This window comes from Suricata suricatta, chromosome 6 (assembly GCF_006229205.1).
Source record: "Suricata suricatta isolate VVHF042 chromosome 6, meerkat_22Aug2017_6uvM2_HiC, whole genome shotgun sequence".
Classification (NCBI taxonomy): domain Eukaryota; kingdom Metazoa; phylum Chordata; class Mammalia; order Carnivora; family Herpestidae; genus Suricata; species Suricata suricatta.
In genome coordinates this window covers 65,344,666-65,364,091 of record NC_043705.1, presented here as the reverse complement: position 1 = coordinate 65,364,091, position 19,426 = coordinate 65,344,666, and the positions used below count along the sequence as shown (strand labels likewise).

The following is a 19,426-nucleotide window of genomic DNA, read 5'->3' as shown; positions in this document are numbered from 1 at the left end:
ATTTTCATGACAAGATGCATTGACAGATAATTATTAAATAGAAAGTAATTACTCCAATGAAAACACATAGAGTTATATATGCAACATTTACCTCATCTGGAAGGGAATAAACGGTGATATTTTTTGAAAATTCCTGATCTCCAAAGAAAATAGTCCCTTGGACAGGAAACACATCTTGTGTAAAGTCTGGACAAACCACCCATGATATACTAACATCACCAAAGTTGCCTCGATTTCTTATTACATCATAAACAGCTGTGAAATACAAATGTGTATAATATATATGAATATATATTGAACAATTTTTAAATGACAAGTAAAGAAACTGCTTAAAAAACAAAAGTATATATAAGACCTCTTTTTAATAAAAGCCAATCCTTTGCTCACATGGGCTCAAGGTATATATCTAAATATAGTAACCTAGTATTTTTTCTGTAGGTATAAAATTTGTAAAACAAATTTATCACAGTTTGGGGATTTAAAAATCATACGGTGATTAATTGGTATACCTATCACAGTGTACTAGAAGGATATTTGCTAAAGCTGCTAGAGTAATTTTTTCACCTACACAGACACTGCTCTAAAAATAAGCTCCTTCTCATTTCATGCCACTGCACTTAGCTCCCAGACCCTAATTCTCAGTTTTAAAGACTTTCCTATTTGAATCCTATCATTTGAATTCTACCACATACGGTTAGTTGAAATCAAAATATAAATGAGATCATCAGTTATCATTACAATACTAAGGTAAGATATAAAAATAGCAATCCTAGGGGCACCTGGATTGCTCAGTTGGTTAAGCATCCAACTTCAGCTCAGGTCATGATCTCATGGTTCATGAGTTTGAGCCCTGGGTCAGGTTCTGTGCTGACAGCTCAGATTCTGTGTCTCCCTCTCTCTCTGTTCCTCCCCGCCTCAAGCTCTGTCTCTATCTTACAAATAAATAAACATTTTTTTTAAAGTTTTTTAAAAAACAGCAATCCTGAATGTGACTTTTAAAAACACCAATGTCTGCACTACATGTAATTTTAAGGCAGATGGACAACTAAAAGTAACAATTTGCTAAAGAAATAAACTAAAAAGTGATTAATTTCCTCTTTAGTAAACAGTACTAGAATATGAGAAGCAGAATAAATTACCACTATAGGTATCGTCTCCTTTACTTTCATTTATCATAACAATTAGATCATCAGAAACAAACTCTATAATCCCATGAGGATCGTCATTTTTTAGAATCGTTATGTTGACAACCGTAGCACTTCCCAACTTGCTTTCCCGTTCACCATGGCTGCTGAGGACCACCCAGTAGTGTTCATCCAACTAAAGTGAACATGTCAAATTAGGAAAAATATAAAGTTCAAATCTTCAACACAAATAAAATACAGAAGTTCAGGAATATTACTGCTATCTATTTTTCAGAAACATATCACTCACTGAAAAAGCAAAAGAGCTAATATTATTTCTAAAACAATTGTTTGTCATTCTCCTATCGAGTAAGGGAGACATCAGATATAAAAGTACACATTATCCAAAAAGGGAAGCCAGGAGCCATGATACTATACTAAAACAGTAAGAAGACTGGATATATCACTGATGATCTAGTCATTTAAACTAGTAAGTGTAGGGGCACCTGGGTGGCTCAGTCAGTTGAGTGTCCAACTTTGGCCCAGGTCATAATCTCACAGTTTGTGGGTTCAAGGCCTGCATCAGGCTCTGTGCTGACAGCCAGAGCCTGGAGACTGCTTCAGATCCTATGTCTCCCTCTTTCTCTGCCCCTTTCCTACTAGAATTCTATCTCTCTCTCAGAAATAAATAAACATTTTAAAAAAGTCTTTTAAAAAATTACAAAAGTAAACTAGTACATGTAAATAAAATTACTTTCAAAGCTATATACGCACTGGTGTGCAAACATACTGGAACAATATGTACTCCCAGTAACATAAGAGTTAAGTTTGTTTCCTTCAAAAAAGTGATTTTACAGAAACACTTGAAATCCATATCATTAAAAGTTCAAACAGGTTATATAAAATAAGGCTTAATGTAAGTAAAGCTTATGAAAACCGATCCATGAAAGTTTCAGATCATTTGGTATTTCTTTATGTAGGACAACATACAATTCAAAGTTGAATGAATCTCCCTTTGCTTTTTAAGCTGTTTTTTCTTTTCTAAACATAAATACTTCTCAATCTTTTCTTGCTCACTCCCATTCCTCTATCTCCTTGTAAATGTTCAAAATATCTACATTCATAATATACTAGATACTATCAGCTTTCCACAAAAGCACAAGAAAAAGAAAATCCTGTACCTCTGGGATCCCATCCAATCTTGATAACAATGTGATCACGATCTCTCGCTCCCCAGGGTTAAACTCGAGCACCCCTGTGTTTCCGTAGAATTCATTGCTCTCTCTCGGCTCCACTCGGTAGTGCAGAAACTGCTTAACCAGAGCTCCCCGGGATCGGGTGATATGGAGCTCCACAGAGTCCCCTTCCTGAAATGAGAAATCCACAGAAGTTCAAATTCTTCAAGATTGTTCTTCTGAAGTTGTGAGTACAGGATAGATGGAGGTTTCTTTGATACTTACTTTTATAACATAGGGTCCTCTAGATGTAGGGGAAAATTCAAAAATTCCCCCAGGATCATCATTTTCCGAAATAATTAGGTCACGGCTAGTATATCCAGATTTTAGCACTTGATTTTCCACACTGACTCTGCAAAAGGCCAAGGGGAGAAAAAGGCATCCGCCACCTATAATCTTACTTCTGAATTTTACAGCCTTACTTATACTTTTTACAACATTTCCAGATAATGAATATGAAGGTTATTAGGAGCTAAAACTTAAACGGAATTTAAGTGTATTAAAATCACTTAGGATTAAAATAGTTTTACCCATAACATTCAATCGAAGACTTTCTATTTCTAAATTCTTTATGTCTTTCATATTTGACTGAAATCACATTTTGCCTAAGTACCCCAAAAATACAGTAATCAAAGGCTATAAATATATTTTTATAAAGTACCAAATCTAGAGATTTGTTCACAGTTTTAGAAAAATTTAATTTGTAACCTATAGTTAGAAAATATATTTAAACAAAATTGTTTTGACTTTACATACATTTGAATTTTTTAAATAACTCATGATATTAGATTATACTAACTAAATAAAAGTTGGATAACTGCATAGACTAAAGCAAACCACACAGATAAAAAATAAGTGAAATTATGACTAGACTTTAGAAATATTTTGTGACCTTTCATATGGTTCTATTCACTTCAATCTTAACCTCACAATTTTTGTTATTATATAAGAAAATATAGGACATACACAAAAAAATGGAATAGAATGGAACTGAGATGCAGGACTTGTTAAACAATTCGTATCCAGCTCTCAAAGGAACATATTTAAAACCAGATTATGTTTTTCATATCTGGTTTTTATGTTCAATGTGTAACTAGAGAGATCAAAGGGACTGGGAGGCAAGGCTCTGGGGGTTCAAAAGCCAGCACACTCTGAAAATTCTCAATCCTGCAATCTGCTCTAACCCTTCCCAAATGTCACTGTCTGTTAAACCAAAAAGTACTCATGATCAGACCTCAAAATTACAATGAAGCCACAATTAATAGGTAGGAAAGACAGCTCACTTCCTATGTAATAGAGAATCAGAATTAACATCCTTCTCTAGCTTTTGGATATCTGACAACCAACACCTGGCATACTCATGGCCACAGAAGAGAGTCCACATTATAAGACAGTAATTTGTTATAGTGTTAATGCAGTCAGTCATATGATTTTCATAACAAATCTGCCCCTATTTCATACATGCTTCCCTTACGATTGGAAAATGAAACTACACACAAAACATGCACAGACCACGCAAAATTTCTCAAGACCTGTAGTCATGCAGAACTGCAGCCTTGTCCAAAACAATAGCTTGAAAAGCAAAAGGGTGAAAAACCAAAAGAAAAAAAAAACCCAAAACAAAGGCATTATTTTGTACACTTACCCAAAATACACGACAAACCTTTCAGTTTCTACCCTGTCAACACAGAAAGAAGTATGGGAGCGGGGAAAAAGGAGGCAGAGCCACCATTTGCCAAAATCTCACTAATAATGCTAGAAATTTAAATGACAGAGTAAAAATAAAGCTAAAGAAAGCCTTTCATTTTTCCCCCCTATGAGCTAGTAATGTTCACTTTATGGGAATTCTGCACATTGGATTCTTTGCTATGGACAAATGCTAGCAAGAGGTTCAGCAGTTCCCACTTCGGAGGGATGACCCCATGGCCAGCCAGCATGTCAACACCCATTGAAGACATTCCTTTCCAGGCCTGCTCCAAGGCGCTGAGGCCTGCCAAGCACTGTGCGTGCTCACAGACCGCAGCAGCTGAGCAAATTTCATTCAGCTTGACTTATAATTACTTAGTAGCTTTAATGAGGGTTTAAAAAAAACAAAAATCTTCATCCTCAGATCTAAAGCCAATTGATCTTTGAAAAACTTAAAACTCTATAAGCGAAGAAATACATACCTTTCCCAATATGCACAGAAATATAGTCAAGAAGCCCTAAGATATGGGTTTATCTTTTAATTTGGACAACTATTACTTAAAAAGAACTTCGTATTAGGAAATCTCAATACTTTCCAAATCCACAATGTATTGTGTTTTCAAACAGCCTTGAAAAACACATGTCAACATGCATAACCTGAGTGCTTCATTTTTAAAGTCAAGTAACACTGTAAGTACAGGGTTATACACCACATATACAAAAACTTTTCTGAAATAAATTGAAATAATAAATTTTTTTTCTGATTTGGGGAACACTAAACAATAATAAGAATTGCCCATTCTTGCTCATGCACAACTGAGATAATAAAGTAAGCACTAGTTACTAACTTAATTAAACATTTTAATATAAAATTGAACTAATTTCTTTTATATTTGAAAAGAGAGGAACTAATAATTGGTGAAAATCTCTACACCACGATTTGTACTTATGTACAGTTTTTACCCTTGGGAAAGAGAAAAAAAAACACTTAAAATTATATTTAATTAAAGGCTTATATTATAAAGTTAAACTTGACTATGTTGAAGGAATTATAGTTACTATAAACTTTCAAAGATGAAATTTAAATCATTCTCTAAACACTTAGCCAAAGTGGAAACCTGGCTTGGTTTAACCGTTTCTATGAACACTGGTTTATATTGCTGTTCATTTTCTTTAAGTTGTTTGTTTTTTGAAGACTGTCCACTGATTTAAGTACTCAAACATCACTAAGAGAAAAAGGAATATAAGTGAAAAAATAAGAACTTTCAGCTTTCATTTACTTTACATTTCATGGACTTTCTTAAATCATTTGAAATACCTTTCCATAAGACTTAATATGAAATACATATTTAAAATATAAGTCCTTTAGACAGTGTTAAGTGGTGCATTTGGTGTTTCCTTTGTTTGTTTGCTTTGTTGCTGTCTTATTACTTTTCAAGTAAAAAAGGAAGTACACATAAAATGGTTATGAAAATAAACAAAATGCAAATACATTGATTTATTCCCTACATTTTTATTTTTCCTTAACATAAAAATAAAGGACAGCTACTAATCAGGTTTATGGAATATATTTATGCAAAATACCTACCAAAAAAAAGCCTAATGGTAAAATACAGAAAGGACCATGGCTTCCATAAAATAATGATTACTATTTCACACCTGATTAATATAATATAAAATAATGCCAAGTGAACTTATCTATGAATTTTATTATTTATAAAATATCAATTTTGCAAAGTCCTCCAATCACACTAAACCCTTCTGATTTGTATCAACTTTAATATAAGGAATTATAGCACATAAGATTGATTTTTATTTCTTTTAATTAACTGACAGTTAAACACAGTATTGTCTTTCATTTTTGGAAATTTTCTGGCTTGCTTAAAAAAAAAAATCTCTTTGACAGACTGTAAGATTTTCCTAATACCAATTATCCACTGAGAAATATTCAGTCAATCCCCATTATGAAAAATACCTCTTAGATTTGTATTTTTGATTCTCTGAAAAATAAATATTATTTAGTGGTTAAATTCTATGTTAAAAGATAATTTCATTACATGAAAATTAACACTCTCTTTTTACTCACTCAAAACAAAGCTCTAATTCTCTCCCGTTGAAAATGAAGCCAGCAGAGCTGTTTGCTTAACCTAACATTTTAGATTTGTTGCTGCCTACTTTTTTAATATAGTAACAGATTAGCTATGTTTATGATGTATCTGATACCTTTCATAAATTTTCTGTGTAATGTTTCCTCATAATGAATAGGAGGGTAAAAGTTCACTATGTCATAATACTCATAGTCGCCATCAACAAAAGACAAAAATGTCAGAAGACTAGCAAAATGTTATCCACCTTGTTTTTTCTTTTTACTTCATATGGAGTTTTTTCTTTTTACTTTATATAGAGGAAAGAATTAAACAAAAAACAAAGTTATTTCAGAGGCCTTGAACATATAACATATACATGTTACTAAATAAACATAAACTAAACAGATTATTATTACCTGTCTAGAGAAAGTGTTACCGTCTCATTCATTTCTGGTGTGTCATCAGCTCTGACCGTAATGTTGATTGTTGTGTCACTTTGTCCAGATAAAAACACAACAGAGCCATTAAAGGGACCTATGTCGTCCAGGGTCACTGCTTTTGAATTAAAGCCAGAGGGCCTCAAACTCCAATAGACAGTAGCCTGGCCATCAGTTCCATCCCGATGTAAGGGAATGTAGACCTTATAAAAAGAAAAAATGAAACAATTTCTTCTGAAACATATGCTAACAAATTATGGAAGCTTTCAATTAGGGCATGCATGTGTTGTTATGTTAATTATGAATATATGCATTCTGCATAGAGAAGATAACTATTATATGACATTAAAAATACAACTGAACAAGCCTGTTTAAGCATAAAATTAATTTTAGATATAACTGTTCTTGTTAGTTTTTGCTAATCAAATTTATCTACAAAATTGCTCCTGCTTAAAAGTATCCCTAACTTGGGATTTGTCTTAATAAAGAGAAAAATATTATAAAAGCAAAGAATTGTGGAAAACAGAACAATTTGGCTAAAAATAATTTCCACTGCAGTTTCTCTGAAAAAAGAATTAATGTAGTATTACAATATCAACTGAAAAATAATCTTTTGTAAGTAAAACTAGAAATTTAAAAATAATACCATAAATAAAAAATGTTTCTAACCAACACAATAAATGCAGAAGAAACAAAACAAAATCAAATACTCAGATCATATTTCTGGGTTACTTTGGGCAAGTTACTTAACCTCCCAGATCTCAGTTTCCACAAGTGAAATGAAACTAGGGCTTCCCTATTTTGTAAGTTTGTGGAGAGGATTAGAGTGCCTCTCTATTATAGGAGATAAATAAATGACACCTATTACAATAATTCTGCAACAACTTATATTTGGTCATTTTAAGTGTAGTATATTTCAAATATGTATAATAAAAGGATAAATTGTAGATAATGATAAAGTTTTTTCAAATAAAGAATATAAATGAATACTCAATGGTAGATATGACATTTTTTAAGTCCTTAAAAAAGGTACCTTCTTTGTTCTTTGCTTTTTTAATACAACTCATCTTGAAAAATGGGAGATATTTTCCTCACTAACCATTCTGCTAATTTGACTAGCAATGATCAGGGCTGGGGACTAGGGAGCAAAATAAGATACTTAGGGAAGACAAAAAAAAATTAAGAGGGCTGAGCTTTAAAAATCATCCTGAAGAATGGGTGTGGCCTGGGCTATAAATGAAACACAGAGACAGAGAACCAAGGAAAATTTCCACTTTCTGTTTCCCAGAAGGGAAAGAACGCAGGTTCACAGAGCTCAAAATATTTCCTCAAAACTTACTTCCCTCAAGGGAAAAATATGAAATGGTAAAGTGACAGCAGATGAATGAAAGCAATACACTCTTTAATATTTTTTTAGCTTTTACAAGGAAACAGTGTATTAAGGAAAAATGCAAAAAATCACAACCATCTTGAAAAATTAGCTTCTGTGCCAATTTATAGAATCAAATACACAAACAAAGGAAGTTGCAGACACCCTATTTTGACATACGGCCTTGATAACAAAAACAATTCTCTTCTTTTCTGATCTGAATCCCAACCCACTTTAAATCAAATTGAAGTGTGAGAGACTTGAAGAGGGTCTCAGAGATAGACTGTGACTCAGATAATGGTAAAGCTGAAGGTCAGAGCCACCCTGGATAGACGGCAGGAAAATTCAATTAGGGTGGTGGGCTGGTAAGGGTGCTGAATATGTGAGTATGCTTTGTATGTGTGCATGTGTGTACGCGTGCACAAAAATTTACCTTTATATATAAAATTCCTAAGATTTGGCATTCTACTACTTTACCACCATAACTTCCATCACCAAGGAGAGAACCCAAGGCAGCCACCCTAGTCCTGCCCAAGGCAAGCATAAGGAATGCTAAGAAACGGAACAGGCCAAGGATACCTGAGGTACATAAGATTTGGCAATAAAAATATATATTTGGCATTCACTGTCAAATGTCATAGCACTATCATCAAAATACTCAATTCTGGACATGAGCAATTAATTCTAAATTTATTTTTTCAAATATGGCTAAAGATGGAAAAATCACATCCTCATTAGTTATTTCTATCAAATGACATATTAAAGACTTGCTGTAAATGTTGTAAACTTTCCAAAATCTGTTGCTTTTGTATGTTAATACTAAAAAAAAGAAAAGTGTCTGTGCATTATCTCAGACTCATCAGCCCCATTAATAAGAAGAAACCTACTCACCACTTCAGCAGCAGAATCTTCTGGTTCATGCAAAATGATTGGAAGGTTGCTAATGAAACCAATTTCTCCATTTGCAATGTCCGGAGTAACTACTAAAGAAATATTTTGGATTTTCCCAAATCTAGGACTTATAGGTGGGATTGGGGGAATTATGTTCATCAACTCCACAGTTTCCAACTATAAAAAGGAAAACAAAAAACAAAATGAAAAATTTTAAAGAACAGAAATTCTTAAATTAAAAAAAAAGTTTTAAAAACATGGGTCAACACAGTAAATATGGCTAAAGGTCATAAATAAACGGGGCAACTTCACCTCTTTTATTCACAATCCTATTTCAATCTCCTGCACTGGCTTCTTGAGCTCTTTTTCCTCTTCAGTTATTATTCCCCAAGGTTCTTCCTACGTTCTTCCTAAGCCGTTTATCTTATAATTTCATACACTCTCCTTAATAATCTCTGGATCTCTCCTTCAAATTCTAAATCTTTATAATCAACTGTCACAGGACATCATCTAAATCTCGCACAGACACCATATAGATAGAAGATCCAACATAGAAATCAATTATCTTTGTTCCATGTCCCCTCACCACTAGCATCACTAGCACTGCCATCTGGTTTACCTCCTTCTCTTTTATACCCAACTATCTTGACTTTAAAGCCAAATAAATTTGCTCATATCTCATTCTTCTCTTCCACTCACCACACCTCCAATCAATCATCACCCACTCCCCCTTCCCTACCAGAAAAAATTCAATATCGGAAGATCATTCAGAACTCCAAATGTAACTTACCATGCCTTTCTGTTCAAAGAAAAACAGCCTCTGTATAACACACATTATCCCTGTATGTGCTTAATGAACATAATCACTAGAGAACTTCCACGGGGTTCTTCTAATCTAGAATGGCCTCTCATCATCTCAAAATCCAAAATGTACCTGCTTTTAAGGACCAGTTAAATCTCCCTCTCTTTCCAGAAGATTTCCAGGTATCTTCAGTCATCTTTATTCTCTTTCTGAACTTCTACTACAATCCTCATGAAACTCAGAACTTTATCATAAATTTTACATATTTCTTGCTTATCATCATTTTGTGTATTCCAGACTTTTACTTTCCAACAAAGTCCTTATGAGTCTGTGGTCTTTTCAGCCTTTTCCCAGCCATGACATAGACTCAAAACTGCAGCTATAAATGTTTGTCAACTCATCCCTCCAACACAAAATGAGCTGTACAGGAACCCTGGTATATCACAAACCTTCAACATCTTAATATTCTAACTTTCCAAAATTCAACTGATCAACATGCAGTGTTCACTTGAGAAGTACAGATATAGATAACCACTACAGGACTGCAAAAATCATAGAGATTTTAAGTTGAAAAGCAATTTTGAACTTAATAAGACATTATGGATCTCCCACTCTTTAGACCACTCTGTTAGGCTTTGTGATGTGGAAATGATGCAAGTAAGTACCACCAGAAGAGACTTGTGATTTAAGATGATTTTCCACAAATGGACAGGACTAGTTCTGATCCAACAGACATCTCACATTTTATGGCCAACAATATATATTTTGTAGAGCAAAAGTAAATGCCCTTTCTGTCATATATTTTGTTTTAAAAATTATATATAGGAGGACAAAGATAGGAAACATTCCATATTTGGTAAATAGTCATCTGACTAACAGAAAACAAAAGAAATTAGATTGACTCATTCTTCCTAATATGGTATATAGACTAATTCAAGTAAAATAGAACATGTAATTCTTTAGTATGCTGCATTTACTTTATAAAATAAATACAATGTAAAGATAAATAGTAAAAACCACATAACTCATTCTTCCTAGAGAAAAGGAATATATATGTGCACATATAAATTACTATTTATCTTAAAAACATCGTAAGGAATAAACAAATAAAACTTCATATTTGAATCACATATGAATATAAGTGCATTGCTTGGAGGCAAAAATGTTTCTAAAATATATGGCCATGAGTGAGTAAGCATGCGTCTGTGAATGAACACTCTCATTCCCAAACTGAAAGAGATAAACTAATAATACTGTTTACATCATCAAGAAAAAAATCTCAATGTATTTTTACTTCAAAACTTTCTGAAAAGAAAAAAAGAGTAAGTTCATATCTTACATTTATCAAAAAAGTTACAGAATTAATTCTAAATATAGCATTTCTGAAAATACAAAGAAAGAAGATAGTGAAGGCTATGAAATGAACTGATCAAAAGAAAAATGCTAATTTTCCAAGGCTTATTTCCTAGTCTCTAAGCCTTTTTGTCTGGGTTCCTTAAGCATCTGCTAAATCAAACTGCCCCATTCATAGAGAGTCGTTCTTTGCTTTCAGACAGTTTGAAACTGGGACAGCACATTAGCAAACCCTAAGCCTGCCAAAAGTTGTATCTCAGACTAATGTCTTTAGCTGAGAGGGTTAGTGAAGAATGAGGAGCTCATGCCTCAGATTCTCCTTTCTTCAGTTTCATTCAACTTTCCATGCAGAGTCTGATGCCTCCTATTCTTGAGTTGCTCATCCATTATGTACTATACAAACTACACAACCTTCTAATTTCCACCGGCCTTCCAGAACCTACAGCTGTTTTGAACCTCAAGAACTGTGTCCGTGACTAATAATGTCTTTTCTGACCTAAAGTGTTAAATTAACTGTCCGTGCTGTAAGACCTTTTGCTTTTTAACTAAATACAGAGAGATAAAGAATGGAGTCTAGAATTAGTGGTGCAAACAGATTTCTAAACTGGCATCACCAAAATTCAGACATTATACACTTCTTGAAGTTCTTCCATACTTTTCAAGTATCATCAAGAAAGTAAATTCTGTTATGTTCATATGGACACAGATATAGGGAGGTCTGTATCACAGTAAAAACTAGTCTTGAGGCAGCATGAGGAAAGAAATCAGAAAGCTAGAAAGGGGACAGAAAAGTTATCTATGACTCAAGATCACCTTTCCTGCATCATCCGTCCCAAACTTAACTCCTGTCACTAAGACTACTACCCGGATGCCAGGAGGCCCAGACCTTCATGGAAGCAGAAGTAACCGTGTAAAATCTCTGCTTCATGTCACTTGGGTTAATACTTCAGTTCACACAGCAGTTGTGCCCTGTGTAAGAATGGAGACAGACAGAGGGAGAACTGAATACTGACATACTCTTAAACATATGCTATGAATTTAAGTTTGTGTTCCCCCAGAATTCACATGTTGAAAACCTAATCCCCAGTGAGATGGTATTTGGAGCTGGGACATTTGGGAAAGACATGGGTCGTGAGGGTAGAGTTCTTGGGAGATTAGTGCCCTTATCTGAAGGGACACCAAAGAGCTTGTTTCCTCTCTCTGTGTCCACTATGTGAGGATGCAGCAATAAGGCATTAGTCTGCAAACCACGAAGAGGGCTTTCACCAGACACTCACCATGCCCAGCACCCTGATCTCTGACTTCCCAGACTCCTGCACTATGAGAAATAAAAGTCTGCTGTTTAAGCCACCCAGTCTACAGTATTCTTTACAGCAGCCTATGACAATGTCTATTAATAAGAAGGCTCTGAATCCAGAGGACACTGACAGCAGAGAAGGCAAGGGACAGAGTTGACACCAAAAAAAGAAAAAACAAACTCCATAAAGTTATGAAATTTCTCTTGAGAAGTTATTATCTCCCAGAGACTCTTAAAAACACCTAACTGGGAAATTCTGCACTAAGTGCAAGCTGGTGAACTCAGTAATGCATTTCAACTGATTAGGACCAATTTTAAACAGTTGTGACAAATTTTTTGTAGGGCCAAACTCATAGCATTTGAAAAAAAATTTAAATATATCTCTAAATATGTTGTAGTAGCAGCATTCTTGTCACTTTACATTCTTGTTCAATAGGGCCAGGGCCATGGGCTATCATGCACTCAATCCCACTTCACAGATCCAGACCCCCCCCCCCCCAGCAAGCTGGCCAGTCTTCTCACAAAAGCATCCCACAAGCCAAGGGGAAGCAGACACAGCTATGTCTAAGGCCATGTTCTTCTCACCCATCACTCTGAGATAAATCGATGGGTCCTTGAAAGAATGTTATCCTCATAAACAGAAGTATGCACCACATACCCCATATTCAGGGGACACAAAATAATAATGATAATAATAATAATAATAATTGAAGAACAGACTCTCCCACCACTAGTGACCAAATTTCGGTGAACAGTGGCAAAAGATCTCCCTCTAGGAACACATATTACAAAGAGGCCTACATACTGACAAATCATATATCTCCATAACAGGTCACCTATTAGATGCCTCTACCAGAAATCCTCAAGAAATACACAAACGATGGGGTGCTGGGGTGACTTAGTCGGATGAGTCTCCGACTCTTGGTTTGGGCTCAGGTCATGATCCTAGGGTCATGGGATCAAGCCCCACAATGGACTCTGCATTGAGTGTGTAGCATGCTTAAAATTCTGTCTCTTTCCCTCTGACCCTCTCCCCAGCTCACATGTGTTCTCTCTCTAAAATAAAAAATAAAAATAATTTTAAAATAAGAATGGGAGAACACAAATGGGACAAAAAATGAGCAATGGCCCAACTTAGAATAAATAAATAAAAAGGCTACCCCACCCTAATAAGTAAAGTGGGACACAGCCCTGCAAAATTCAGAGCATCAAAAATATTTTTTTTTAAAGCCTTCAGAGATAGTGATCAAGTTACCTAAAAAGGTAAATAATGTCTTTCCCCTCAAATTTCTCACCAACAACTGTAGAAGCTGTGGAAGACAATACCTTCCAAGTTCTGAAGAAAAAATTATTTTAATCTAAAAATTTCTACCAAGCCAAACTACCAATGTGAGTTTGAGATTTTGTATTCAGCTGCTCAAAGACTCTAAAAGTTTACCTTGCATATTCTTTTTCTGCACATGTATTTGAGGAAGATACACTACAACAAAACTAAAACACAATCCAAGAAGGAAAAGGCAAGAGACCAGGAAAATTCAGGAGCTCAGTAAAAAGCATCCCAAGTAGCAGGTGTGAAGCAAGCGTAGAAAGCAGTTAATATGGCTAATCTCACCATCCATCATATATAAGACAAATGGAAGCTATAACGTTGTAAGGACAGTATATAGAAAGGGAGCAGTTACAAACACTAGAGAAAGCAACAATAAACCATAAAACAAACTCTAGGCAAAAATACGAAACTAATTAAAATGTGCATGATTCAAAAAAATTAACAGGATATGCTATTTCATCTGATATATATTTTGGTTGGTAAAATGTGTGGTGATACAGGACTATAAACTCTTTATCCATCTGTTCATACTATCTAATTCTGTATTAAATTTATTCGCATAAACAAAATTTGATAAGCACCTAATTTTATTGCTTTTCTAATTTTTGGATTTAACCAAAACCAAATGCATGGAAAGCATAGCATAGTATCATAAGTGAGTGTATATTTTTAAAATTTTGGCAATAAGAGATGTCTGGGCTCAGTAAGTTAAGCATCTGACTTCAGCTCAGGTCATGATCTTGCAGTTTGGGAATTTGAGCCCCACATCAGGCTCTGTGGTGACAGCACAGAGCCTGGAGCCTGCTTGAATTCTGTGTCTCCCTCTCTTTCTATTCCTCCCCCACAGGTGCTCTCTCTGTCTGTCTCTCTATCTCTCTCTCAAAAATAAACAGTAAAATAAGTAAATTTTTGGCAATAAAATAACATTTTGGTTAATAAACGTTAACAAATTAAAAAATACAACATGGAAGAACTACGTTATGGGGCCCTAACTTATTTTTATTACATAGATGAAAATCCAGAGATTCTATCTATATTTAATAGACAAAAGAAACAGATTTTAGTATATTATTTAAAAATATCTGCACGATTTTTCTCATCTTGCACTTTTATTTCTGGAATGCCTTCCCTGCAGCAATCCATCATGGAAAACAGTATTTATCCTACAAATCCTATTCCTATGTCACATTAGCCCAAATCAACTCAAAGAATGGCACATCTCTCCCTCTCTCCATCTCCCCACTCCCTGGCCCTCCTTCAGTAACAATCTGTGTTACTCCATTATGTCATCCATTATATTCTAACCTGCATTTCAAGCTGGTGTACTTTTATTATCACCTTATTACAATATTAACCTTAGTAGAATCCTTCTTTTATTTATCCTTACATGGCTTAACAACAGACACAGTCTCTCTTTGGACCCCCTCAACAAAATTTAGTAACAAATGGTAGAATCTAAAGCATAAATAAGAGCAAGATAATATTCAGTTAACTCTCTCACACAGATAAGTACATGTGCAGGATAACCAAAGTTGAAACTGTTTTAATCATTAAAATACCTTTACTAGAAAGTGGGCCCCATTTTGAAGGAATGCATCATTTCTTATTGGTAATTTTGTAGTAAGTTGGGTTTTTTGTTCTGGAAAAGTGAGGTTATTTCTCCTGGACATATTTAAGATGCCATCTTTTGCTCGCAGAGGGTCCACAGCTCCAGCAGGAATATAAAGTGCAGAGTAAAACATGTTCACATCTCCTTTGGTTCCTCCTAGTCTTGTAAAACTCAGGGATAAATATCGTTCACCTGGGCTGCTTTCAATCTTCTGGTGTTCCATAGGAAAGAATATTATTAGGCCATAAACATCATCACTATCCTGAATGTAGAACAAAAGCTGCAGATAAAGAAATAAAATACTGAAGCACAAAATTCTCAAATCTGAGAATACCAAACTATTTATTTTCAAGGCTATTCTGATTTTCAGTATTTATTTACAGATCATGTCTAAAGATGGTCACTTTTAATACGTAACAGAGTAAAAGATGAACCAAAAATAGATTTGAGGAGCATCTGGGTGGCTCAGTCGGTTAAGCATCTGACTTCAATTCAGGTCATGATCTTGTGGTTCATGAGTTTGAGCCCTGCACTGGGCTGTGTGCTGACAGCTCAGAGCCTGGAGCCTCTTCAGATTCTGTGTCTCCCTGTCTCTTTGCCCTTTCCCTACTCGCACTTGATGCCTTTCAAAAATAAACAAACATTAAAAAGAATTTAAAAATAATACATCTGAGAACTTAACTAATGTACTATTTATGGGATTTTTTTTGAAATGTAAACTTTTTATTTACAGAAGAGACAATCTTGAGCAACATAAAAAATGTCATTTCCAAAACCAGTTTTTTTTCCTGTTGCATCAAACTAAACACAAAAGTGATCTGTGTGGTCAAATTCTTTGTAACACAGAAACATTCACACAAGTTAAGCGTAACAAGTGACCTACCTGTGCTGGTTCGCTCACTTCTGCACCTCCTCTTACTGTATGAGGCAGAATCCGAAGTCGATAAGCTTCTGCCTCTTCTGGAAAATCATCATTAACAACAGTGAGAGGAATTGATGCCAGCATCTGCCCTTGTGCAAAATGGAGAACTCCAGAACCTGGTCTGATATCTGCTATTACCGGGGAAGGATCACTGCTATTCCGCGTCAGTTCCCAGTTCACAGAAATATTCCCATGGGTGCCACCATTCCTAACCACTGTAATGTCTTCAAATCTAGAGTTTTAAAAGAAATATACATGGTCACATATTAAAGTATGTTTCCCTTAGCTAGGTTTTTCAAGGCCAAACTGGCCATCAGATATTGGTAAAAGTAGAATCCGTATCATAAAGAATAAATGACTGTTTTTAATATGAAGGGGTACATATGTAGATGTGTCCTGGGAATTTATCATAATATGAATTCACTTCCATATTTAAATTACTCTGAAAATAAGAAAGAGAACGGTGAAACCATGGTGGAAGAAATGGCGCAGTTTGGCTCTACGTCCAACACCACAAATACTAAATCTTGGAATAATATACTCAAATAATATATTATTTTAAAATAATAAAATAGGGGCATCTAGGTCAGTTAAGCATTTGAACTCGGTTCAGGTTATTATTCTACGATTTGTGGGTTCAAGCCCCACATCAGGATGTCTGCTGTCCACACAAAACCCACTTCAGATACTCTGTCCACCTCGCTCCATGCCCTTCTCCCACCCTCAAAAAATAAACACATTTAAAAATAAAATAAAATACAATAATTGTAGCAGCAGGTTTAAAATCAACCATACCTTGATGTTGTATCTTCATCAATTACCACTGTCTTTTCAAACAAGATACTGTTGAATGACAGGACTCCATAAGGTTTGTCATTTGGCTTTATGGTGACTTGCACAATAGAAGGGCCTAAGAGCACAGCATCTCCCTGCAAGGTATCTTTTAGTAATACAACATGAAATGATTCAGCAATCTCTGGAATGGTGTCATCAATTATTTGAAATTTTAGGTGTGACTCATGAACAAAAGGTGGAAAAACAACAGTTGTGGTTGGCTGAAGATCAATGAAATCTAAGTTTTGCTGGGCATGTGTTGTTGAGTTCCCAGTTATAATAATATAACTGACTGAAACTTCATATTCATCAGACCCAATCACATTCCCATTGTCATCTTTCCCACGAACCACTGGAATTATGAGTATGTGATCTTCCTCAGGTATCAAGTAAACACTTTGAAGGAATCTCACGGGACTATCATTTTTCTTAATGATTATCTCCACTGAGCTCCTAGAGATGTTGATCTCAGCTCCTCCTTCTACACTTTTCAGTTGAATCAAAAATACCTCATCATTTTCTGGTACCTGTTAAATAAATATAAAGAGGAACAAAAATATCAATAGTCAAAACATCTGCAAAGAAACCAAGTGTACAAAGTCACTAAGTTTCAATACACACAAAGAAACAAAAATATTTTAACTGAAGAGAGGAAATAGGCCCATTTAATATTTAAAATATATATTAAAAATATATATTTAAAGTTTAAAAATATTTAAAATATTCACTATTAGATATATTTTAAATATTTTCCTAAGTTAAATAATATATATTAAATAGGGAAAGAAAAGTTCATAAAGCAATTGTCTGGACAGGAGTTAAAGAATAGGTATAATGTCTTCCAACCTCAATCAATCTTTAGATAATGCTAATGATAGGACAGTAAAATTGGACAAAATTTTACTAGTTTTATCAGATTAGTAGAATCAAAAGCAGCATTAAGGTAGTCTAATAATAAATATAAGAATATTTAAGAAGCTGGAATAATGTTATTATAGATATATAATATCTAAGAATCTGGAAAACTCCATTAAACCTCACATATAAACTGTTCAACCATGTGAATTATTCTTGCTTTTCTCTAAATGGTTTCTAATTTAAGAGCTAAATGTACGATACCAATCATGATTTCCAAATTACACATCATGACTCGCTAGAGAACAAGCTCTAAGAGTCACTATCACACAAATGTTCACCTTATTAAAGTGAAACTCTTTTTTTTGCAACTGCATAGAAATCCTAGGGATAATCTTCACTATGGTGTTTGAGCTTTTTAAATTCTACACGATGGTTTGATATACATATACATTTTTTTTATTGCACTGGCATTCTTTTATGTTTGGTTGGTTTTTTTTGTTTTTTCTGAGAGACAGTGTGAGCAGGGGAGGGTCAATGCGAGAGAGAGATACAGAATCTGAAGCAGGCTCCAGGCTCTGAGCTAGCTGTCAGCACAGAGCCCAACATGGGGCTCGAACCCACAAACCACGAGATTATGACCTGAGCAGAAACCAGACGCTCAACCGACTGAGCCACCCAAGTGCCCCTACATATACATTTTTTAATGACTGCCAAGTTCCAGAGAATTAACACATTCACCGCCTCACACAGTTGATGCTTGTGTACATATGTGGTTGAACACTTAAGATTCACTCTTGGCAACTTTCAAATATACAATACTGTTTTCTTAACTATAGGTACCATGATGTACATTATCCTCAGAAGATGATCTTTTAAGTTTATAGTTAAAATGTATAATTAATCATTGCCCCAAATTATAACCTTTCCAAGGATCTAAAAACAAAAGGTTTTTATAGTTTATGGAACCAGATGAACTAGAGTTATCATGTTACTAATATTTCTTTTTTTTTTCAAGAGAGATAGTTTCTAATAATATCTTCTAATTCATTTGTTTTTCTACTCTTAGGATTTGTTGTGATTTGGTTTCCTGATGTTTTGTACGAAGGTGGAGGGACGCTTATAAATTCCCAGCAATTTTCTTGTTTTTCTCTGACAATACTGATTGTTTTATTAGAAGTTTTGTTTTCCCAATCACTTCTCAGCCTTTAGGCTAAGATCAAATGTAAAAGTTATGTTTTCTCTCACTAGCTCATGGGAGATATCCTTGCACATTATTGTTCAAATGAATTATCTCCTTAGTTAAGTTAGCTGTGTCATATATCTCAATGCTTGGTAGCTTCAGTGTGAAATGTAAAAATAAGTAAAGCTTTCCCATGAATATGAACATTAAAATATCCAAACAAGGGGTGCCTTGGTGGCTCAGTCAGTTAAGCATCCGACTTTGGCTCAGGTTATGATCTCACGGTTCATGGGTTTGAGTCCCACATCCAGAACATGGAGCCTGCTTCGGATTCTGTGTCTCACTCTCTCTCTCTCTCTCTCTCTCTCTCTCTCTCTCTCTCTGTCCCTCTCCAGCTCATGCTCTGTCTGTC

The 19,426-nt window shown here is 34.7% G+C and overlaps 1 protein-coding gene across 1 annotated transcript in view; it reads right to left on the bottom strand.

Annotated features, from left to right (window-relative positions):
- ADGRV1 (adhesion G protein-coupled receptor V1) overlaps positions 1 to 19,426 on the bottom strand; it is a 506,381-nt gene that overhangs the window by 457,900 nt on the left and 29,055 nt on the right. Inside the window, exons 7-15 of the mRNA XM_029942597.1 lie at positions 16,938 to 17,503; positions 16,104 to 16,374; positions 15,171 to 15,500; positions 8,830 to 9,006; positions 6,549 to 6,772; positions 2,585 to 2,711; positions 2,306 to 2,491; positions 1,140 to 1,320; positions 92 to 255 (exon numbers count right to left, since the gene is read on the bottom strand). Of these exons, the coding sequence (XP_029798457.1) occupies positions 92 to 255; positions 1,140 to 1,320; positions 2,306 to 2,491; positions 2,585 to 2,711; positions 6,549 to 6,772; positions 8,830 to 9,006; positions 15,171 to 15,500; positions 16,104 to 16,374; positions 16,938 to 17,503 (2,226 nt within the window). The remainder of the gene's footprint in view (positions 1 to 91; positions 256 to 1,139; positions 1,321 to 2,305; positions 2,492 to 2,584; positions 2,712 to 6,548; positions 6,773 to 8,829; positions 9,007 to 15,170; positions 15,501 to 16,103; positions 16,375 to 16,937; positions 17,504 to 19,426) is intronic.